This window comes from Leguminivora glycinivorella, chromosome 14 (genome assembly GCF_023078275.1).
Source record: "Leguminivora glycinivorella isolate SPB_JAAS2020 chromosome 14, LegGlyc_1.1, whole genome shotgun sequence".
NCBI lineage: Eukaryota > Metazoa > Arthropoda > Insecta > Lepidoptera > Tortricidae > Leguminivora > Leguminivora glycinivorella.
The window spans coordinates 3,493,824-3,518,718 of NC_062984.1; the positions used below are offsets into that span (position 1 = coordinate 3,493,824).

Consider the following 24,895-nt stretch of genomic DNA (forward strand, 5'->3'; position numbering starts at 1 on the left):
TAAGTTAGTTTTTAGTCTTATAGAAACTATTTTTTATTGGTCTTTGATAAATCTATTATTTATTTCTTTGTACACTATTTTTAACCCCCGACGTAAAAACGACGGGGTATTATAAGTTTGACGTGTCTGTCTGTTTGTCTGTCTGTGTGTGTGTCTGCATCGTAGCTCCCGAACGGATGATCCGATTTCGATTTTGTTTTTTTTTTGTTTGAAAGCTGAGTTAGTCGGGAGTGTTCTTAGCCATGTTTTATGAAAATTGGTAAACTATGTCGTGGTCGGGGGTTTTTTCAAAATTTTAATTTTGTGGTTAGGTTATGTCAAATTATCATACTTAGTTTGTTTTAAAATGCATGTAAGATCTATAAAACTTAAATCCCAATTATTATTTTTATTACAGGAGGTGTCATTCGTTACGACGCGAGTGTTAGGGCCGGTTGCATCATACCGTCTGTCATCGTCAAAGCGTTCGTTAAATTTTATTCTATGGGAAGTTCGACAGACATCTGCTGCGTGACGATGATGTGTCTGTCAAAATGTGGTTGATGCAACTGGCCCTTAATGTTAAATGCCTTGTTAAATTAAATGATGCGTCTGAAAAATCTGTACATCATCATGGGTGACACAAACTGTACACGCCATACATAGGTAGGTAAGTATAGGTTTTGCACAGCTCATTTTCCTGTTGATGAGATCTTGATAATTTATATTGTACTAGCTTTTGCCCGCGGCTTCGCTCGCGTTAGAAAGAGACAAAAAGTAGCCTGTTCAAAATTCTACCTATAATTCTACCTACCTAACCATATATATTTAAAAGATATGTTTCTCCCCCCTCGCGCCTCGCCCCGCCCGCACGGCCCTCTAACTAGTTGTTGACACCTGACAGACTGTTAAAAGACATGTGCGAGAGCGGTTGTGCTTCCTTGGTGAATTGTGGGCCCCAGCCAATCCTGCCTGCAGTTCCTGACTCCCGGAGAGAAGGTTAGTGCATGTCTTGGACCACCTTGACATATTTTTTTTTATTTTGCCCCCTCTTGTCCGTTCATAAACATAGCCTATGTCACTCTCCATCCCTTCGACTATCTCCACTTAAAAAATCATGTCAATTCGTAGCTCCGTTTAGCCGTGAAAGACGGACAAAAAGACACACACACTTTCCCATTTATAATATTAGTATGGACTAGTTGTTTCGATTTGTCCTTTATGAGTGAATATATCTTACCAATGCAATTTCACTCCGAAGGTCACGGGTTCGAACCCCGGCTCGTACCAATGACTTTTTCGGAAGTTATGATCGAAATGTCATTTGATATTTATTATTTGGCCAGTCGGTTTTCGGTGAAGGAAAACATATTATTTTTTTTTGATATGACACAGTATAATGAGAGATCATAGCTGAACCATCGCCTTTTGATAACATAACAGATCTTTTGGTTACTGCACTGTACTGTAAACTGGAAACTGCACTAACTCCCAATAAGGTTTAGTTGAGCATTTCTTTTTTTTTGCCAATAATTTTTTTTTATTGTTTTAGGGAATTTTAGGTCAATTGTACTCAGAATCACGAGTACTTTCAATCTCACTGGGAGACAAAAAGTGTCCCAGAGTTTCCATACATTATTTTTACTTTCCTCTTTTGTTACCCCATACAACATGTACGGAAAATGGTAACAAAATAAGAAAAAAATGTATGGGACAATTTTTTTAACTACTAGGATTGAAAAGGCTAGTAATTCTGAGTAGAAATTTTCAAAAATATCACACTTCATAAAAGTGGCAAAAAAAAAAGAAATGCTCAGTTACCCATCGGGTTGGAAAATCAGATGGTAGTAAAGTTGCTTTAGTAAAAACTAGCGCCTACGCCAAATCTTGGTATACGTCAAAGTGGACCCCAGGGTACCATGAGCCGCGGCAAATGCCGGGATAACGCAAGCAATCAGTCTTAACTCTTACCAATGCAGTTTCGAGGTCCCGCTCCAAATGGCATGTACGTCGCAGGTTTGATTTTGTGCTTATTCTCTTCGGAGAACCGCTCTGGATCAAACTTCAAAGGATCCGGGAAGTATTGAGGATCGTGGTGTAATGCCGTTATTGGAATGTTAAGGCTTTCACCAGCCTTCATCTGAAAATTCAAGTTGTTAGTTTTCATTTTCTATAAATCGATAACTTTTATAAGGTTAAGTGGCGTGCTCTCGTTTTGGAGGCTAAGGTTCTCTTTGGATAGCAGAGCCATATTAGTTAGGGCCACTTGCACAACCCGCTTAACTCAAGGTTCGTGGGCTGTCAGCTCGCCTACCTCAACTGTCAAATTCCATATAAAATGGTGGGTTAACCTTGGGTTAACCCTCCATTTTCGGTGGTGCAAGTGACCCTTAGTTAGTTAGTTAGATAACTTATTTTTTTTCTATTAAATTATGATTGAAATCGAGATGAAATTGGGAGTGAAATGTTTCTTCGTTTTAGATTTCTGACTGCCTCCTTCAACTTGTGAAAATTATTGTATGTATTTTTCACAACTAGGGAACAAACCAAATTATTTTATTGAATATTTTTTGATTTTTTCTTTTTGAAGTGCACAGTCACACTATATACATATAAATTATAAATTAAAATAGATGAACACGAAAGAAAAAAACGACAAGGCCCACTGGTGACCGAGCCGGGAATCGAACCCGGGTCTTCAGCTTACGCGGCTAACGTCATTACCACTAGACCACCCGCCCGCCATATCTATTTCAATTTATAATCTATGTATTTTTGTTTTAAAGTGGGAGAACCATGTATATCTTGATTGATTAGGTGGATAAAATATTTGTTCCTCTTGCAATGGCGACTACTAGGTGTTAAATAAGAGTCCAGAAGATTCGGAGACAACTTACAATGTAATCGGTTGTCGCTCGTTCGTTTGGTTTTCCCAAATTGTAATCCTTGATACAAAGTCTGTCAGTCGCTATTGCTGCGGGCCAGCGCCGCAATGATTCTAAAATGAAGGAAACACAAAATAATAAAGGTGCCGACGGGAGTTGGTGACGGGTTAAGAATTTCACCACCCGCTTTCTTCCCGTGGGTGTCGTAGAAGTCGACTGTGGAATATGGGTTAAATTGTGGCGTAGACGAGAGGCTGGCAACCTGTCACTGCAATGTCACAATTTGGATTTCTTTCAACCCCTTTTTGCCAAGAGTGGCACTGAAACTTAGTAGTTCCTGTGCTCTGCCTACCCCTTTATGGGATACAGGCGTGATTTTATGTATGTATGTATGTATGTATGTGTGTATGCATGTAATAAAGGTGACTTTTAAAATAGATTTATAGCAGTTGTAATTGAATGAATTGGTGTATGTGCTCACCAAAGCACAGCTCGGATCAGTGGCATAATAAGTAAAAAATTTGGCGTTATATTGATTGTCACTACGACAGACTCTCTCGGTCTACAATTAGACACAGCCCATATATAAAATACGTGTGTTCTTGCCTTATGACGGTCGTCCTTACAAACAGAATTTTTTATGTGATAGGAGGAAAATGAGCAGATAGGTCGCCAGATGGTAAGCTATGGACACCCGAAACATCAGAAGTGTTGGAGGAGTGGTCTTTAAGATAGATGTACTCGTACGCTCTTTTCTTGAAGGTCATATCGGTCCGGAAATACCGCAAGCGTCAACCATCTGTCAGTCTTACTAACAACGTATTAAATAACAGCAAAAATTACTGTTTAAAAATCTTAGAGCTTACCCGAAACCACCATATCCATGTAACTCATCCTCTGCACAGCCCCATAATCGAACTTGCCACTCTTCTCCTGCTCCCTGATTTCCTTCGCCAGCTTCTCCTGAACCTCAGGGTTGAGAGCCAGCTCGTACATCAGGAAGGTCATGGCTGTGGAGACGGTCTCGAAACCAGCCAGGAAGAAGATGACTGCTTGAGCGGTCAGGTCTGTGTCTGACCAGGCTTAAAACAATTTGATAGCGATTAACGTTGGTTAGATAAGGTGGGATTTATATCCCATTTATATCGCTTTCGAGTTATCAAAGAGGATCGAGTATTATAGAGAGTTAGTGCCGAAGTAAAATGTGTAATCACAGTGCATAGTAGGGTCGAGCGAAAAAACACTTTTCTGGAATTAGCAAACCTAATAGTTATCAATCAATGCCCCTTAGTCTATGAAGCCTTTGTGCACATTTTCGGCTTTTTAAATCAACATCTTCTGCCTCCGCATTAGGGTTGAAATTTTGAAAATCTCATACAAACCTAAAAATTCAACTTTCAGATAAAAAAAAATTTCGGCAGTATTATGTTTAGTATATGTTATTGATACATATAATAATAATAAATAATAATAATAAATATTATAGGACATTCTTACACAGACTGACTGAGGCCCACGGTAAGCTCAAGAAGGCTTGTGTTGTGGGTACTCAGACAACGATATATATAATATATAAATACTTATATACATAGAAAACATCCATGACTCAGGAACAAATATCTGTGCTCATCACACAAATAAATGCCCTTACCGGGATTCGAACCCGGGACCGTACATACATATCATTATCACATTACATATCATTATGAGAAACTACAAAAAGTTGCGGAAATGGCGTCAAGAATTAGATTCTAATGTGAGGTATTACCTGAAACCTGAAACTGTTTTTTTTTTAACAATTGGTGAATATTTGGTTTTATGGAAGAGAGTTGAAGTTGCATATCAGGTACCCAAAATTCACACGGAGCCCCCAGAGAGGCTTTGCGGAGCCCTAGGGATCCGCGGAGCACACTTAGAGTATGGCTGACATAGCTAATGAGTATCCTTTCACAGGGAATGGATCTAGAAGGCTTTTCAGAGTTTCATGTTTTTACTCTTTCTTATTTAAAATTTTGCTAATATTTAATTTTAAAAAATCTAACTGATAAATGGTTTTACAGTGCAATAATACCTCGATTTACAGATTTCTTTCCAACTTCAGATTCTTCGACGGTCGCGAATCCAGCGTCAGCGTCATGACCAGAATTCTCGTCGTGTGTAAGTCGACCTGTCGATAAAACCAAATTAAAGGTCTTCATTCATTCACACTGCTTGTAGAGGTACTATGAATGGCCACTGTGTCATCTGGTTATATGTATGTGGTGTGGTGTACCACACCCATAACGGATTCGGAACGGCAGCCAAATTGATTATGTGATGTGGGGCTGGGGACTAAATCACAAGTCGATGGTTGTAAATACAGGTTTATTGTGTGTACATTACTGGTTAAGCTAACTACTGGTGGTGGTGAAGAATGGCACTCACACTACAAAATTATTCTATACTAACTACATAAACCCTACTCAGTGTTGTGATGTATTGGGTTTCTCTCGATGAGTTAGGTTTGCTAAGGTGTTTATGTACTTTTTCTCTCTAGCGGTATAGGGGGTTCCATAGGTTAGGTGTAGGGTAGTGACCTTTCTTGGCTTCCATGAGGAGATGGATCATATCTGGTCGTACGATGCCTTGTTCTTCGCGGTCCCTCATAGTGTCCATGACCAGGTGGTTGAAGAAAGCGCAAGTGGCGTCCGAAAAAACGGCCAGGCCGAATTTCTGAATAAGAAGAAAATAATACGTATAGAAGACTAATTAGGAAATACTTTAATCAAAATCTAGAAGATTACTTTGCAAATACATGAATAGATAACGTGCTAGCCAATCACCAATCAGTGTTAACTCGTTACGAGTATACTTATTTGTATACTATTTCATACATGCAATTAATGTTCATGCAAAAATAAATATAACAACCTGGTGTTTTGCCTCTGTACGAGGCATCCTCAGGAGATGTAGACGGTGCAAGATCGCATCTGGCCTCAGTCAGATTTTGACTAACAAGGATTTCCGTAAAATATCGCCTGATTCCATCGTTTTTTTTTTAATACTACGTCGGTGGCAAACAAGCATACGGTCCGCCTGGTAGAAAGCGGTCACGTAACCTATGGACGCTTCAACTCGAAGAGTGTCACATGCGCGTTGCCAACCCATTAGAAACCTGTACCTACAGTCCTTTTTGCTGTGTTAAGTACATAGCAAAAAGGAGTGTACAAGTTCGAAGGAGGGTTCGGGTTCCGACGACTCAAAGGACAATAGACGGAACAAATTAGTTCCATAGATCCTTCCATCACCAGCACACCGCACCCTCGTTGAGCTCTGGCAGCCTTACCGGCAGGAACACAACACTATGAGTAGGGTCTAGTGCTATTTGGCTGCGGTCTTCTGTAAAGTACTTCCCCAGTTGGGCTCTGCTCTAGATTTGAGCGAGATGATATCCGCTGTGCTGTGCCCTACCACAAGCGGAATGTCACTCGCTATGCCCTACTTATACTTTCGCTGATTGTTTAAATACTTTCGTTTTCGAACCTTCATAAGTCTTGGGAACGCTGAATGGCCGAATAACTTGAGCATCTGCCAGAAAGTGAAGTTGGAAGCCACGTAGCCCATCTTGTAGAACTCGTTGTTGGGCTCGGAATGGGAGTCGACCCGCAGGCCGAATGCACAGGACGCTATAACATCGTTGGCGTAGCGGGTGGCGAGGGTTCGGCAGTCCACATCGATGTGGTCATCTGGATATGAAGAGACAGATACTAATTATACAATATCTGGGCGATGGTGCTATTTTAATATATCACGTCTTTAGATAAAAAAAACTCTTATAAATACAAAAACAAAAAAAAGACAAAAAACAAAAACTTAATTTCTGGCCGGGATTCGAAACCCTGACACCTACGATCTATCTGCGTACATTAGACCGACCTCATACGACTGAGCTAAGCGGAATCGATGCGCGCGTGGCGAAATTAAGGACCATATTTTACGTTTACAAACGCGAAAGAAAAACTCGAAAATTCGCGTTTTCCGGGATCTAAGGCTACGCTAGATCGATTTTTCACCCCCGAAAACCCCCACATAACAAATTACAGCGAAATCGTTAGAGCGGTTTCCGAGATCGTCGGTATATATAAATAAATAAATAAATATACAAGAATTGCTCGTTTAATAGTATAAGATACATATGTACATATAATCACGCCTGTGTCCCATAAAGGGGAAACAGAGCACATGAACTACTAAGTTTCAGTGCCACCCTTGGCAAAAAGGGATTGAATGAAATCCAAAATTGTGACATTGCAGTGACAGGTCACCTACGCCATAATTTAACCTATATCCCACAGTCGACTTCTATGACACCCACGGGAGGAAAGGGGGTGGTGAAATTCTTAACCCGTCACCACACGGTGCACATACAAATACTTAATTATTATTACTTTACAAAATGAAGAGTTGCGCTTAAGATACCGTTTCAGCGTTTAGTTAGTGCTATGGTTTTGCTTTAAGAAATGAAGCCACCGTAGCGACGAATAGCATTCTTGGTGCTTAGTAAATATCGTCGCTTAGAAGACGGTTAAAGAAATGTGGTGTACCTCAAACACAAACTTCACAAACTGCCTTCTGGGTCAGGGGAAATTTTAATCATAAATGTCCATCTTTAAGCTGTTTCTTTAAAGACACTATCATCTATAAACTTAAATAAATGTTCAAAGCTGGAGCTGGATTTCAGTTTATAGTTAAAATAGTAGTGTGTGTACCAACTCCAAAATTAAAATTTTGAAAAACCCCCGAATGCGACATAGTAGACCGATTTTCATGAAACATGGCTAAGAACACTGACTACTCAGCTATCAGACAAAAAAAAATGAATCTAAATCGGTACATCCGTTCGGGTGCTACGATGCCACAGACAGACACACACATAGACAGACAGACAAACAGACAGACAAATAAAAAATACAAATGAAATATTTTGTATGAAGATAATTATTATTTTGTAAGAAGACGACCGGTCTGGCGCAGTCGGTAGTGACCCTGCCTGCTGCGCCGCGGTCCCGGGTTCGAATCCCGGTAAGGGCATTTATTTGTGTGATGAGCACAGATATTTGTTCCTGAGTCATGGATGTTTTCTATATATATAAGTATTTATATATTATATATATCGTTGTCTGAGTACCCACAACACAAGCCTTCTTGAGCTTACCGTGGGCCTCAGTCAATCTGTGTAAGAATGTCCTATAATATTTATTTATTTATTTATTTATATTTAATTTAATTTGTTCTAAGAATTAACACTATTTGATCTCCAACTACTACGATGAAACTTTAAACATTATCAAGCTCGTGAATGCTAGACTAAACATCGACCTGTGCTGTGATCTATCTATATTTTACCAGAAAGTGACTATCCGCTATTTAAAAAAAACTTACTTCCACTCTCTTTGAGCTGTTTCTTCAAAGACGTCATCATCTGGTCGCCTACTTCCACGATGAAAGGGACCATGTGGCGCATTTTGGAGCTGGTGAACGCTGGACTCAACATCGACCGCATGTCTTTCCATTCTTGACCTGGAAGTTGGTTTGGTATTTATAAACTATGTATTAGTGATGTGCGTTTCATAACTACTTGGAGAAAACGACCTCAGCTGCTTGTTTATTGGTGTAAGATTTATCCCACCAAAAACATTCTGTAAAAAACAAGCCAAGTCTCGATGGCTTGTTTATCTCTAAAAAGTAATAAAATTTTCATCACATTTGCTGTTTAAAGGTCTCATTAGTCTCATTGCGTCTACTTGTACTGAAGAATAATGTACTATTTTATTCCCAAGGGAGTAATGTATTTAGTTTTAAAAATGAATACAATCCGTACAATACTTCAGGCAAAGGATGTTTCAATCAGCCAAGGATTTTTTTGCACAGCTAAAATTTGACTATTAAGCTATAAAAAATATTATACGGTATGAAAAATGAATTTTATTTATGTTTCGAATAATTATTTCAGTGTATTTTACATTTATTTTGTAAATTTCTCGTAGATAAATCGTCATAATTTGCAATCTGGCAGGAAATTGTGACGGCCATCTCGATTTGCGCTTAATCACGTTGCCATAGCACCGGGCTGTACAACACCGCCGTTCATTGAAGGTTTTGCCTTATGATTTTTTTTTCTCTGTGTTTTCTTCTCAAATGTGATGAAAAATATTCTGTGTAACTCAGGAGGTAAGGATTTTGTAAACTCATGTCTATAACTCTCTCCAGCTTGCGGCTGTTGTTGCGGCTGTGAGTTATAAACACTCGTTGACAAAATCCCCCTTACCTCCCTTGTTGCACAATATACTATTAGACAAAGTTGTGCCAAGTCTAAGCTTACTGCGATTTCTTTATTATTATAGTTAATGTTGTGTGACTTGGCCGATTCAAACTGCTTTTGGATAATTTTGACTACGAGGTAATTTTAAAATCGTTATTATTCTGAGTGTCGCCAAGTAAGCTTAGATATATATCATAAGTACACCAAAGAAAAGGCGACCCAGTACACCGGTGGCCGAGTCGGGAACAAATAGTAGTGTGACTACTTACTCATTTAAAAGAAAAAATTAAGAAATATTTCAAACATAGGTATTTTTATTTGTTCCCTAGTTGACAGACTCTTTCAACTAGGGAACAAATACAACATCAATCTTTATACTCTAATAATTAATGTTGTAAAAGTTATATTAAAAACCATATTTATATTATATACCTTTCAATGTAAACAAAGTCCTTCCAAAGAGTGGGTCGATATCAGTATTGACAGATAAGGCGTGATCCAAAAAGTACTCGAAATCCTTGATAGCGATCCTCTTCAGCAGTTCTATGTCTTTCACGATCACTATGGGTTTTGTGAACTCGTATCTACCCACGAATCTGCAAGAAATAAAACAAATCTCATCAAGTATCGAGACAGCCTTTCCTTTACCAGTTGAGATAGTGAAAGTTATTTGTGCAACAAGTGAGCAAAGTTGATATTTTGGACTAAAAACCCAGAGCCGCCACAGCCAGAGCCACACCTTCCTCAAGAATGAAACTTTGGGACTAGCCTTTTCGGCCCGCGGACCATTTTTTTGCTACAAGGTTTTTTTAAATACACTTACTTTCCTTACATTCTCAAGGCTTTTATATATGTGTTAGGAAATAATGTAAGGACTTGACAATCATCATTTCCTAACCATTTGCGCCGGCCGTAGCTTAAGAAATTAGGGTAAGTTAGAGAGACTTTTAAGCGTCTGGTGAAAGTTACGGTCGTTCCCCTATGGCTGAGGTGAAAAATACATTTCCAATAGTACAAACCTTTCATTCGGATTCTCTCTATACAATTCTGCAAAGAACTCCACCAGATGTTTCCGCCTGAACACAATGGGTGCCATGTTGCCCAGCAGTGGGACGGTGGGCTTATGCTGGACGCCATACTGCCTGAACCTAGAGTAAACCTGCCGGCAGTAGAGGTAGAGGGCTGCTGAAATGGCGGCGAGCCATATGTAGAGTATCATTGTCTGGAAATTTAAAAGTTTATACTAAATATTTTTTACCATACCAACTGGTAAAGATCAATTATTTTGCTATTCGAAAAAGGAAAGCAAAATTGCATTTTATCCACAAGAGTGGAAAGTAATTTCATACTTTTAACTTGATGTATTTAGCTGGCTGGTAGAATTTATTTATAGATGACGATTTTGAATCATATATATTGAATACATAGTACAATGAAATGAATCATATATATTAAATACAAGATTCAATTTGATGTTTCACAGTTTACAAAATTTTGTGTTTCACTCGGTGGCAAAGTTTGTTTAACCTTCGTGGGGTGAAACCCTCGCAACGCTCAAGATTCCACTTTTATAACCACTCGCTACGCTCATGGTATCAATATTGGCACATGCGTTTAAACAACAACTTTGCCCCCTAGTTAAACAAATAACTATTAAAATGTCACCTCAATACTAAAACTTGGATAGGACAGTGAGCGTGGGAAAGTCATTAAAACCATAGAGGAGACATCTAGCGTCATTCACGCGTCAATCACGCGTCAAAAAGCGCAAATTACCACTACTCGACACTTAACTAGGTGCCAACAGTGTTGTGTCTGCCAAAAATGTAAATATAATGTAGTAAAACAGTTTACAACTTATAATATATTAACCAACGCGTGGCGCCTCGGAGCCACGCTGTTTCGTCATCGCCCAAATCAATTGTTTAGTTATAATACTTTAATTCTTTGTAATGTTTTTCTTTAATGTTCTTATTTACTGTTTTTTTTTATTTTATTTCATGACGCATTGGATTTATCTGTAATGTCATTGAAATATGTTTTCAAATAAATAAATAAATAAATAAATATTACAAGCAGAAGGAATTTAAAACAGAGTACTGATTAATAATAATCTAATATTAGATAAAAAATGTTGAACATTAGGCTTTTTATTCGTCGCGACATCTATTGACAAGTAGCAGTACTGATAATTTACGCTAGTTGACGCGTGATTGACGCGGGGATATCGCGAGATCACTACAAATGACTTGCATTTACTGATGTTACAACTAAGGAGTTACAACTCTTCCTCTTATTTTTCATCACACTCGCACACTACATGTGATTTTGCACGCAAGCGGAGCGTGAGTTATAGAAAAATCGTTCTCCCGAGGGAGTTATGAAATTTCTAGTACCGTATTCAAGTTTTTTTATCTTTTTGCATATTTTTATATTGCAAGTGTGATGAAAAACAGTGTGATGAAAACTCGGGAAGTCGCGATTTAACTTACTCTCGGTAGTAATTCAAGTTCTTCCCCGTTGTTACACAATGTACTATTCGTTACGTTTTATGAAAAAAAAATGAAAATGAAAAAAGTTTATTATATAAATTAACAATTACAGAAAATCGCGACCCTGTGTCCTGAGCTAAGAAACCCTGTGTTACAGGACGCAGTTTCATCGCACTAGTACCTTAATCTATATTATAAAACTATACAATTTGTAGAGCGAGTTGCATAAGGAAGTACAAAAAGCTTACAAATAACATTTTATTTTTAATAATTGTGTTTGGCATTGCACACTGAGCTGCGTGTACGTACGAGTATTTGCTTGAATGTACGGATATGTATCTGTTAGTGTGTGAGAGATTTATATGTACTATAATATGTATATGATATGAGGATATTAATAATAAATTAAGATGAGAAGATAGATATTTATATAGCTATACTTATAAATTATTTATGTAAATGACACTATTAAAACATCGGGCAAACATGTTTTGAAGTTGCGATAGTTATCTAACTTTATCAAATTTTGGAACCAGTCAGCCTAGCCGAAGTGACAATCATTAACGCCACGTGGCGATCGGAACGCAGTATGGCTCTGTCGCGCCACTACAAAAGAGGGAGAGCTAGCCACGACACGCTTATGTAAGCGATTGACACCTTGTCATACTTTGTCATCAACACGGAGAGGTTGTGCCATTCGCGTTGTCGCATGCTTGACTCATACTGTCATGTTAATAAAGGTTAGACTTGACTAATCTTCTCGCCATTGTAAATGACATAAAGATAACCTTGAATGTAATTGATATGATCGTGGTCGCAAATACGAAGATACAGTGAAAAATTAACTTTATCTTCATTGTGATAACGTCTGTTATTGATTTTTAAAGCAAGCCCAACGCTGATTCATCTTTGTTTATAAACACAGTTAGTTTTATTGTAAGTACTTTACCGTTTACCGAAAAGGTTAAATTAAGTATTTTATACACTATTAGCTTTTGCCCGCGGCTTCGCTCGCGTTAGAAAGAGACAAAAAGTAGCTTATGTCACTCTCCATCCCTTCAACTATCTCCACTTAAAAAATCACGTCAATTCGTCGCTCCGTTTTGCCGTGAAAGACGGACAAACAAACAGACACACACACTTTCCCATTTATGATATTGTGGATGGATGTCTTGGATGTAAGATTTTTTTTGTGTGTTATTTAAGAGTTAGCCTTAAGCCATAATTAATTATCTGGCAAAAAAGTGTGGAAATCAATAAATAGCAATATCGTAGTATCGTCCCATTTTCTTACAAATCGATTTTAAAGGGGCACCACTAGTGTACCAATAGATCCGGTTAGTATATTATGTCATATGATGAAACTCAAAACAAACTTACCTGTCCTGACGAAACTTAGGTATATTATTTCGCTCTCGTCCTTCCAAAAGCCTATTTAAAATCACTAAACTTGTTCTAAAATGTTGTACTAAAGTTTTAAAATTGACACTCTCACTCATAATCTAATACAAAGTATATGCATTTAAATGTATGTTTATATTACATAACAGTCTATCGTCCGTAAGAGGTGAAGGCCAGAATAGAACTGGCTTTAATCATACAAAGATTACGTGGCGTTCCTCGTCTACAGGATCCTTACACTTCATCTGTTATAAAGACGAATTTATATTGGAATTTTCTTTATGCGATAGTATAAGCGATCACTGCCGCCCATGCACCCGAAACGGGTTACCCTCATCTGGCAGAATAATTTTAGTCCGAAAAACACTTCGCATAACATGTTTCGCAGAAACACTTTCGGTCGAATGGTAATTTTGCAGAAAACTTTATTTTTACAGCCAACTGGCATTATTACTACCACGCATAAGATACATTTGGCAGAATATTGTTTTACAGAACATTACTTTGGTCGACTTTGGTTTAGCATAATTGTATGTACCATAATAATCTTATAGCATAATATTACATTAGCAGAATTATTACTCGCTATCAGAAAAGAAAAACTGCCCCAGAGTCACCGTTAGGTAGATAGATAGATAGATAAGTAACTTTATTCGTATCCACAACACAACATAAACAGGAAAAAAAGAAATGTGAGTACACCGCTTAACTTAACTAACCAAAGAAAAAAAGAAACAACATTATAAAGAAACATGTGTCGTGGTACAAAAGGTACGACGACGAGCGAAGCGAGGAGGAGTATTAGGTATCTTGCATCCCCAACACATCCAACTCGCTATCAAATAGCAAATTACAACTTTATGCCGCCTAAATATTATGCACAAATATTATCTGCAAATGTATTGTTCGACTAGAAGACTATTATGCTCATCAACAGACAACAGACGATTCGGTATTACAAAAATTTGCGAAATGATTTGTGCCAAAGCATATTCTGCGTAAGGTGTTTCTGCCAAACTTGACTTCTGCCAATACGAATCAAATATATGCGTAAAAAGTTTCTGCCAGATAATAGTGAACCACCCGAAACACCAGGTTGGAGGTGCAATGCCGGCCTTTAAGAGTGTACGTTCTTTTCTTGAAGGTTTGAAGGTCGTGTCCGTCCGGAAACATCACAGGTGATAGTTCTTTCCATAGTTTAGCCACAGTATAATAAAGAGTACTATCGTAAAGTATGGCCGCTCCCGCTCCCCGCTGAAAGTGCCTCCCACCCTCCGTTACCTCACGGTTACCGTCTGTCAAAAACGCGAACAGTCGACCTGTCATATTTCAGTCATACAAGCATGACTTGACCTACCGAGCTTAGTCTGCGTGCTAGGAACGCGCCTCTTTCATAAAGGAGAATGGGCATTTTGTCCCTTGATTATATACAGGTGTGGTTTAGCCGTGCGAGGCAAGAAGCTTCTGGAGAAACTTCCTTCCTTTACTGTTAAAGGAAAGCCAGCCATCTTTTGATGTAGGTAGATGGAGATGTTGATGCGTAGGAAGCTACAGGGTTCCAAAATCCAAACCATTCCTCGGAGCATTCCCCATTATGTAGTAAGCCATTATGTAAGTAGCCTATGTCACTCTCCATCTCTAAAACTATCTCCACTTAAAAATCACGTCAATTCGTCGCTCCGTTTTGCCATAAAAGACGGACAAACGAACAGACACACACACTTTTCCCATTTATAATATTAGTATGGATAATATTGTAGATACGTCCTTATTTCATTTGAAGCCGTACCTTTCAGTCATGGAAAGACACGCATATGTTTGACAACCTATTATTAGGATGACCTTCGCGTCAATCTGCGTTTCTTATGAATGTTAGTGCATAGGTAGTCATGATGTAGTGAATGGTCAGCAGTCAAGGAGGTCAACGAACTTTTGACCTCTTCAGAGCGGTTCCCCGATTCGACATCATACGACACAATAATGGTTTTAAGATATGAGAAAGACCCTAAGTGACTGGGATAAGGGCAAGCAAATGAGGATAAATTAAAAGCTAATCGGCATGTAGATTTTTTTATTTGATTTAATATCTACTACGTACGTTCAAGATCAGCATTTTTTTAAATGAATAAGTCCCTAAAGAGTTGATTGAGCTTGTTTTTGCAAGAAATCGTTCTTCTAAACATTACAGCCCGACAAAAAAGAGTAGAAACAGAACTATTTTTTATCATCGCAACAGTTTTACAGTCAACCAATTGGAACCCTAGGCCACTGTAGAACTATGTCATAGTGACTTTACAAATCACATTGTAAGAAATCTGTTACTGCTTGTCATTTTGACATAGTTGTAGTGGCTTATGGTTTCAATTGGTTGACTATATTTAATTCTTCCGCGGTCGAAACCTAAGCCAGTTGCCGCCGGTCACTGTCATTCGAAAGCCGTCTTTTGGAGACAGAGTGATGGGTATTATGGTCTTTTCACACGGCGCCACTTCCATGTGGAGCATTAGGTGAAATACGAACACCTTTAACTCGCAGAGGACAAATCTTGATGCTGAAAAAAAAAGGTTAGACAAATAGAAATTGCTTTCAGCAGGCAACTAGAACTCATTGAGACAACTCAACTCATGTTTTCTGTGATCATGATGTATGCAACTGCGTCGAAATTTAATGTCACAAACGCTCACGAAACGAAACTGTACGGGCCAGTTAGTCCGTACACCTTGCTTGAGATGGTTGAGTGCGTTGAGAGATGATGAAGAGATGGAGTTATGTTATACTGGTTTATTTCACCTTAAAATGGTTACACTAGGCAACTTAATTGGCAGTTCCTTTAGTTGATGATTATCGTAAGAGAGCTAGGTACGCACTAAATTTACCTTTACTTAAAATAATAAATTACGGCTCGGCCTTAAGTAGGTTGCAGCGTAAACGGAAAAATGTGCAGTTGCTAGACTGTACATGCTGGCAACCCCAAAGAGAGAGAAAAGGTTAAGATAAATTTCAACAAGAGGAAAAGCCATTACAAATAAATCAAGAAATCCAATTAATCAAAGTCGAATGACACGTTGTCCTTGGTTGCGAGGCGACGGCTCGGGCGTGGCGCGAGGTGGCTCGCTGGTCTCGCACCGGTTTGTGGTTGTGGCTGGCTTTTCTCTTCTGGCATCGGTTGAAGTTCGATATCCTCGTAGTGTGGCCTTACTGATTGTAGTGAGCATTGTTTGCGCTTCTTTAGCTTGCACAGATCGGGATAGCATCTTCCCACTCCCCAAAAGACAGCAGCAGATATGACAGCGGCCAGCAAGGCATAGCTGATAGTATATTGATGAATATCGTGGGTAGTTAAAGTTGTTTGGAAACCTTGTTCCTTGTTCTTCTGGAACTGTATTCTATTATCCACTTCTTCTACATCGGTGTCCTTGTGTTTACGTTCAGTATGGTAAAGATGTGGTATGTTGTGGTAGGTCAGATTTGCAATCCGATTAATGGATGATGTTACTGAGGGCACGTTTATCTCATAGTCCATCTTCATCTTGCTGTTGTATTGGTTTAGTGAATGTATAGTTAGGTATTTAGATTGCAGTATGCAACCTTGTGCTAAAGTGACTATCCCGGATGACGTCATAGTGTGTGACGTCACATCTTGTTTACATATGGCTCGTAGCGTGCAGGTATCGCAGCAAATGGCAAGCCAAGCGTTTGGTGAGTGCAACTCGATCCAGGCGTTCTGACATGACGTATGCGCTACGTCACATGGTGTACTCGTGCGATGACTTATTAGTTTTGCTTCGCATGGAATGTTTTCATTGTGAAGGTTAAACACTGGCAAGTTTTTGTTGCATATGAAAGTTTCTGGTTTCAACTGTACGCATTCTTGAAGGTCCTCTTCTTTAAAGGATATGTAGGTATTTTTCTGCAGGTTAACGGCTATATAACGGGCACTTGTTTGCACGATGACAGTGTCTTGAGTTGTTTTGACGGGCAGCGGTATAGCACGATGTAACGTATAGTCTTCATCTGAAATTAGAGGAATGTGAAGTTCGAAGAAGAAATAAGTGTCGGTGACTCGAGCTTTAACGTACAGTAGTTTGTAGAGGTCCTTGATGTCTTCTCGTATGTTGTGAACAGGTAAAGATATGGTTCTTGGCAGCTTGCCAGCGATAATGTTCATTTGCTCGATTAGGCTGACCGGCGTCACAAGGTGGACGTCGATATGGCCCTTGTAGACATCAGTTAGGGTGTTGAATAGCATTTCCTGCATGTTCTTTAGATTGTTGATGAGTAGGTAGGCTGATAGTGAAGCCGAATTAAAGTAGCTCGTGGCCATGGCGATTTCCACTGCTGACTCAATTTTTGCTATGTTGATATTCGTTTCGTTCATGAAGGTCTCTATAACGTTGAATTGTTGCTGGATGTTAACTTCATTTTTCTTTAGCACCTTGTTTTCTAGTTCGACGATAGTTGTTTGATTCTTGATGAGTTCGAGTAGGTAGTTTTCATTGTCATGTACGGCTTCTATGTCGTTTTTGTATTTTTCGGCAAAACGTTGATCCAGGATTCCGAATAAACTATTAGCTAAGTACCCAACCCCGTCGGCTAGTCCTCGTTTCTTCCTGTCGGTTAGATGCTTGTGAGGGCGAGCAGCATAGAGTTGTAGTATTGCAGGAGATCCATTTCGTGGTACAGTTGGTTGAGAGTAGTTTTGCAATATCTTGGGTCCGTCTTCGCACACCAGTCTTCCACCCCATGTAGGTATGTTTCAATGCGACGAACTCCTTCCCAATAGTTAGTTAGGTTGTAATACATAAGTAATGTCCATTTATTATGTATTACTTGTACCTTGCCGATTGTATCATAATATATCGGTCGCTCGGGTTCAAGGTTCGTAATATGTGCCGACGTCGGCGCGCTGGCGGCGTGCGACCCTGATATAGCGCACATGGTTATAAAAGTTGTAAACAATGTTACGAAGGATAGCTTGGCGGTTTTATTTCTTCTAGGATATCTTGTAGATTTCTTAGTGTTGCCTCGTTCAGATTCGTTGTTTTCCAATGATTGCTCAGTGTGGCTTGTCGATGGCTTGTCCTCGAGTTCAGCCCTTGGTTTCATCGGCAAGGGTGAAAGTTTGACAACAGGACGCTTGAAAGTCCCGTTTTGAGTTTGTATAGTTGTTACGCGAGTTAGGCCGTCGCGCCCAGGGTGAACCTCTACGACGCGGCCGAGTGCCCATTTTGCCGGAGGTAAATTGTCCTCCTTTACAAGAACAATGTCATCCTTTTCAATATTTTGAGTTGGTTTGTTCCATTTGCTTCGACGCTGAAGTTGAGTTAGATAATCATATGACCAAGCTTTCCAGAATCGTTGCGTCATATGTTGAATAAGCTGCCATCTGCGGCGCAGATCGATGTGGTTGGTGTCACTGTAATCCGAGTGCGGCAGTGACAACGTAGCTGACCCGGTCAAAAAATGTCCTGGAGTTAGACAGTTATAGTATTCATCGATGTCTTCTGTAAGAGGACAAAGCGGTCTTGAGTTTAGGCAAGCTTCTATCTTCGCCAGCAGAGAGATAAACTCTTCGAATGTAAGTTTCTGCTCCCCAAGGACTCTTTTTAGGTGATATTTCAAGGATTTCACGGCGGCCTCCCAAATTCCCCCACCACTAGGCCATGCGGGAGCATTGAAGTGCCATTCCACTTCCAGTTTTCCAATTTCATCAAAAAAGCTTGAGTTTGACAGTGTTTGCTTGAATTGTTCAAATTCTTGACGATGCGCCGATAAAGTTGGTGCCGCAGTCAGAGTAAACATGTTTAGGCGTGCCTCGGCGGGCACATAATCTCTCAAAAGCAGCCAAAAATGTTTCAGCGCTCATGTCCGAAGTAAGTTCTATGTGTACAGCCTTCGTGGCCAGACACACGAAGATAACTATGTATCCCTTCGATGTTTTCACACCTCGCCCTTTGTTAATTTTGACTTCTACGCTACCAGTGAAATCTACACCAGTGTGCGTGAATGGCCTTGATGGGATAGTTCTTTGCGGGGGTAAGTCCGCCATCAGCTGATGGGTGGTTGACGGCTTGAATCGGTGGCAGCGAACGCAATGTTGCAGTTGATATTTTACCGCTCTGTTGCCGCTTATGATCCAGTAACGTTGTCTTATGTAGTTAAGGGTTAGGCGCGCCCCGCCATGTAATGTTGCCCTGTGCCCGTGATGAATGACGAGATGAGTCATACGCCCTTTTTTGGGTAAGATAATTGGATTTTTCATTCCAGAGGGCAAGTTAGAGTTATTCAACCGTCCGCTAACCCGAATCAATTTCCTTTCGTCTAGGTAAGGCTTCAGTTTGTATATGCAGCTGTGGGTTGGAATGGGTTTATTTTTAAACAGTAGTTTATATTCGTCAGGAAATGCCTCCTTTTGTGCGCAGCTGGTTAAATATTCATTTGCAGCGATTAGCTCCTTAGTAGTTATATAGTTGGTGTTGGCTTTCTGCTTACGTCGCAAGTTTGTAATAAATCGTAATATCCATGCGGTGATTCGTATTACTCGTGATAGCGAGCTGTACTTTTCAAGAAGGTCGTATATGAAGTGTTTATCCTGCTTTGTGGTTAGGGTTGCTTCTTCGGTTTTTAATGCGCCGATGTTTGTAGCAAAAAGACAAGTCAAACTTTGAGCATCATTTTTCGGGCTAGTTTCGGGAAGAGACGGTCCGTGCCACCAGAGGTCGAGGTTAACTAGTTTGCTTGGATACACGCCTCTCGAAGCACAGTCACTTGGGTTGTCCTCAGATCTAATGTAATGCCATTTGTCTGCCGGTATTATTTGCTTGATCTTTGCTACTCGGTTCGCTACGTATTTTTCCCAGCGTGATATATCTCCTTGCAGCCATGCGAGAGTCACCTGAGAATCACAAAACGCTTTAATAGTTATGTCGTAATTCTTGTATGCTTCCATAACCTTCTTCATTAGTTGAGACAACAGTAGGGTTCCGCATAATTCCAATCTTGGAAGAGTAGTTTTTTGTGATATGGGGGCAACCCTAGTTTTCGCTGCTAATAAAGTGGTGCATGGCTTCCCGCTTTCGTCTCTACTGCGAGTGTATATTACACAAGCAAAAGCCTTCTCACTTGCGTCCGAGAAGCCCAAAAGCTCGATTTGTTTTGATGTTCCGCCGATCCATCTGTTAATTTTGATTTTTCTTAGTAGTTGCAGCTCTGTTTTTAATTTCAGCCATTCCTCTTGAATGTCGCGTGGTAGAACTTGATCCCATGAGATATTGCTTGTCCACACTTTCTGAAATATTAGCTTGGCGGTCACAGTTACAGGGCTATACCATCCTAATGGATCATATAGACGAGATATCTCCGACAACAGAGTTCGTTTCGTTAAGTTAGTTGAAGGCTTATTGTTTAGATTCCAGTTGAGTAAAAAAGTGTCAGAATTAGGGTTCCAGCCAAGCCCTAAAGTTTTCATAGAATCTTCATGTTTGAAGTCAAATGTTTGTGTGGAAATTTGATCTTCGCTTAGATTTTCAAGTAGAGTTGGGTCATTTGCCGACCATTTTCGTAAGTTCATGCCTCCACCTTTAAGTAAGTTTATTAGGGATTTTTGTAGTTGTATTGCTTCCGCAATTGAATTGCGGCCGCTGATGAGGTCATCAACATAAAATTCATTCTTCAGCGCTTCGGCGGCTTCGGGATATTTATGACCGTCGTCAACAGCCAATTGCTTGAGGGTTCTTGTGGCTAACCATCCTGCACATTTTTGGCCGTAGGTTACTGTGCAAAGCTGGTATTCCTGAAGGGCTTCAAAGGGCGAGTTTCGCCATATTATCTTCTGGAGATGCTGCTGGTCTTCAGAGATCCAAATGCATCTGTACATCATTTGAACATCAGCACAGAAGGCATATTTGTAGGCTCTCCACTTCAGAATCAATGCTTGGATGTCCCCTTGTAGGTTAGGGCCCTTTTCTTGCAGGCTGTTTAGGCTGTAACCGGAGCTTGTTTTTTGAGACGCATTAAAAACAACCCTTAGCTTCGTACTGATGGCATTTTCCCTTAGCACCCCATGATGCGGGAGGTAGCAGTCCTGGGATGAAGTTGAGGCCGAAGGTTTCATGTGTTCTAAATCGGCATATTCCTTCATGAATTCCCTGTACATTGCGGCCAGTTTAGGTTGTCTTTGTAGTTTGCGTTCCAGTTGTAAAAACTGAGAGACCGCAATTTGTTTAGAATTGCCCAGTTTTTTTCGTAGTCCGCGCTCAATGGCAATTTCACAATGTATTTCCCATCGGAGCCTCGCTGGACAGTTTGCTGGTAGTAAGCTTCGCATTGGTCGTTAAGAGACGTATTCTCCTCGCTTTGGGTGATGTCTTCGGTTTCCCAAAACTTGGTAAGTTCCTCCAGGTTAATTAAAGTTACATGGCAGCTAAGTGGGCCATTCGTTGCGAGTTCCCCGCTAATAATCCATCCTAGACGGGTCTGTTGGGCAATCGGAGCCAATCTTCCACCCCTAATTACGCCATCCATAAGAGCGTCAGCGTAAACGTGCGCCCCTAGCAAGAGGTCTATAGGGCGCGACACGTTGAAGTCGGCATCCGCTAGTTCCAAGTTTTGTAGGTGCGTCCAGTTCCCTTTCTCGAATGTGGAGTTGGGAAGGTTCCTAGTTATTTTTCTAACAATGAATGCTTTAGTTTGGAATGTATAATCGGATTGCAAGGACTTGCAGGTAAGCTCTGCCTCCCTTTGCAGCTTAAAGTTCCGATTCCAGTTATAGTTCCGTTGAGTTTCTTCCTGGGTAGTTTCAGTAGTTGCGTGGCATTTTCAGTTATAATGTTAAGTTGTGACCCCTGGTCTAGTAGCGCGCGGAGCGTAATGTATGTTCCATCGCTAGCTTGAAGTTGAAGTTGAACCGTAGTTAGCAATACTTCCACGCCATTCGTAGCTATATGATGGCTGGATGCTTGTTGAGTTGAATTTGAAGTTGATGGCTTAGATTCAAAGTTATTTTTTCTAAAATTATAAGTTGTTTGTTTCTTGGCCGTATTATTGTGCAATAATGAATGATGTTGCAAGTTACATTCCTTGCACGTTTTGTTGGATCTGCATTCCTTGTCCCCGTGACTAAACAAGCAATTTTTGCACACTTGCAGTCTTGCGACCGTGTTGTTTCGCTGAGTTGTGTCTAGGCATTGAGTAATTATTACTTCGTATAGAGGAGCTATAGCAAACAACGAACGTGTCACAGCCTGTAAGCTGAAGGCGGGGCGAGGGGGCGGGGTGTGAACCAATGGCCTGCTTCCGTAACGTCGCAAGCGCTACGATTTTACTCGGCGCTTACAACCTTTCGGTCGCGATGATGAGCCCTGCATAGAGTGCATAGATTAGAAGTCGTAGTATAGAAGTGACATGGGTTTACATGGGCATTTTTTAATTTATGACTTTCAATTAGCGTGAGTTGTTAACAAAAAACATAAATCGCTGTTAGTTTTGTAATGATAATCAAGCTTGAAATCTGTATTTAAAACTAAACTTTTTTCACGTTCTGAATTTAGATTATAGGCATTATAGCTTAGTATAATTCACGATGTTTTTATTGAAATACCATGCTTAATTATCGTTGCAAAACCGACAGCGATTTAACTTTTTTTTAACAACTCTGTGAGTTCCAATTTTTTCAAATGCCCACATTTTTTAAAGCTGTATACGGACTGAGCGTACATGTGTACACGTAGCCGCAACTGGATATTAGTTATTTATGTGACATTTGCATAATGGTAGGCATTAAAAGATGAGTGTTGTTTTTGTTGTGTTAATAAGATAACGTGAGTGTTTTAATGCCTAATTATACACATATAACTTTATCTACATCCATGTATGTATGGGCGCGGGTTTATCGTCCCATAGAAAATTTGAATTTCGCGCGTTTTTATACTCTCATAATTTGCTTGACCGTCTACCTACCCAAATTCATTCAGGCAGGTTAGGTACTGCACTTACATTTACATACTCACATGAAATTCGACACGCGTATTGAGAATCTGTTATAGACCGACATGTCGGAAAACTGTGCAATTCTGACAATAATAATTAAATAACCTTTTTTGCGTCGATAAATATATATAATTTAATGTATGATAGGAAACTTGAACTAACTTGCGATATTGTCACGTCTGCTTTTGTTGCATTTTTTACTCTTTGGTTTCAACGAAACATGGCTGCCGCAACATGGCGCTTCGGCATGAGTTTAATATATTGATACATTTTTTTAAAAGTAAGCGTGTTTAAACAAAAATGCAGTAAACCTACGTATGAAAAGTCACTCCTTAGCTTTTGTTAGATTTTCCTGAGCAGTTTGTGCAGTACCTCACTACACATGACGGCATTATTTAGACGAAATATTTTTCATTGCGATACGTCAATCTACCACAGCCGTTCGGCACAGACTAAGCGCGTTTGTGCTGATCAGCTCTAAGTGTTGTTACACAAAATCAAGTTGAGGTGCCCTCTCTAGTTAACATAATTACTCAAAGTGTCTAGGTCGAGAAACTTCTGACATTGCATCAACACGTGCTCCCCATTGCAAAGAGGGCACTGACCGTAGGTCGCGTGATATGTCTTGGAATTATTCTTGAAATAGTTGAAGTTATTGTAGTTAGTTTTGTTGGCCTGATGATCCTTGTTGAAAGTTTTGATGGGTGCTGGCTTCTGCTGCGAGTTTATATCCTTTTTGGAGCTTTTCATGGTTTCGTAAGCCATGAATTTGCTTTCCAAAAAGAAAAGAAAGTCGTGTAAGACTGGAACTTCCCTGTGATCTTGAAGGTCCCGTACGTAGTCGCTGTGGGTGGTGGTGTCTAGTTTCAAAGTCATTAAATGAACAATAATAGGATCCCAGGTCGTAGTATCCAAGCCAATATTGTTTAGTCCACTCAGACATTCAGTTATGACGTCATGCATTTTCTTCAGATTGTGGCCGTCCGGCTGCTGAATGTTAGGTAAATTCAGCATGGTGTTCATAAATGAAATAAATTGAAGACGTCGGTTATCGTAACGCTGGTTTAAGATATCCCAGCATGATTTATAGTTGTCGGCATTTATTGTCAGATGCTGGACCAATCTTTCCGCTTCTCCGCGAAGCTTAGTTTTCAGATGCTGCATTTTTTGCGCCTTGTTGATAGTTGGGTTATTGTGGACGGTTTCTATGAAAAGATCTTTGAAAGAAATCCATTGGTTATAATTTCCTGAGAATTCGGGTATTGAGATGCGCGGCGCCGATTTCTGATAGTGTAAGGTTGACCATATCTTGCTGTTGAGTTCCTTGCGCATAGAATCGTATCTATTTTCTATGTCGGTGAATATTTGGTAGTAAGTTTCGTGAGAACCCTTGAGCAAGCCGTCTATTTCCCAGTGTTGCTTGTCGATTTCCGTCCATTTTGACTTCAGAATGTTAAGATTGTCCTCTAGTTCCCACTTTTCGCTGTTTACGCCGACATTTATTTTTGACATCGCTCGATCAATTGCCTTGAAGTTGCATTCTTGTTTGTTAAGAAGTTGAATGACGCTGTCCGAACCAGATTCCATGTCTTCCAAAAAATCTGTAAGATCAAATCTGACTGTGCTCTTCGCGTCAGTTAGTTTTTGCATCAAGTTCAGCATGTCCGCCTTAGTGACGTCATACATAGCTTTAGTTTTCGTGTAAATATCTTCCTGGAAGTAGTTAATGTTCTTGTCCTCGATTTCCTTTTCAAGGACCCCATGTTGGTTCTCGAAGTCACCCCATAAGGCGTCGAGAGAAGTTATCCGCTTGGTTAAGTAGTCACGAGTTTTCCTGCCTGCCGAATCCT

At 39.9% G+C, this 24,895-nt stretch overlaps 1 protein-coding gene across 1 annotated transcript in view; it reads right to left on the reverse strand.

Moving 5' to 3' along the window:
- The window catches only part of LOC125233494, a 58,294-nt gene that overhangs the window by 27,056 nt on the left and 6,343 nt on the right, over window positions 1–24,895 (reverse strand). Inside the window, exons 6-14 of the mRNA XM_048139532.1 lie at window positions 10,185–10,387; window positions 9,598–9,761; window positions 8,286–8,423; window positions 6,387–6,589; window positions 5,441–5,576; window positions 4,936–5,031; window positions 3,731–3,946; window positions 2,877–2,977; window positions 1,951–2,119 (exon numbers count right to left, since the gene is read on the reverse strand). Coding sequence (XP_047995489.1) covers window positions 1,951–2,119; window positions 2,877–2,977; window positions 3,731–3,946; window positions 4,936–5,031; window positions 5,441–5,576; window positions 6,387–6,589; window positions 8,286–8,423; window positions 9,598–9,761; window positions 10,185–10,387 — 1,426 coding nt within the window. The remainder of the gene's footprint in view (window positions 1–1,950; window positions 2,120–2,876; window positions 2,978–3,730; window positions 3,947–4,935; window positions 5,032–5,440; window positions 5,577–6,386; window positions 6,590–8,285; window positions 8,424–9,597; window positions 9,762–10,184; window positions 10,388–24,895) is intronic.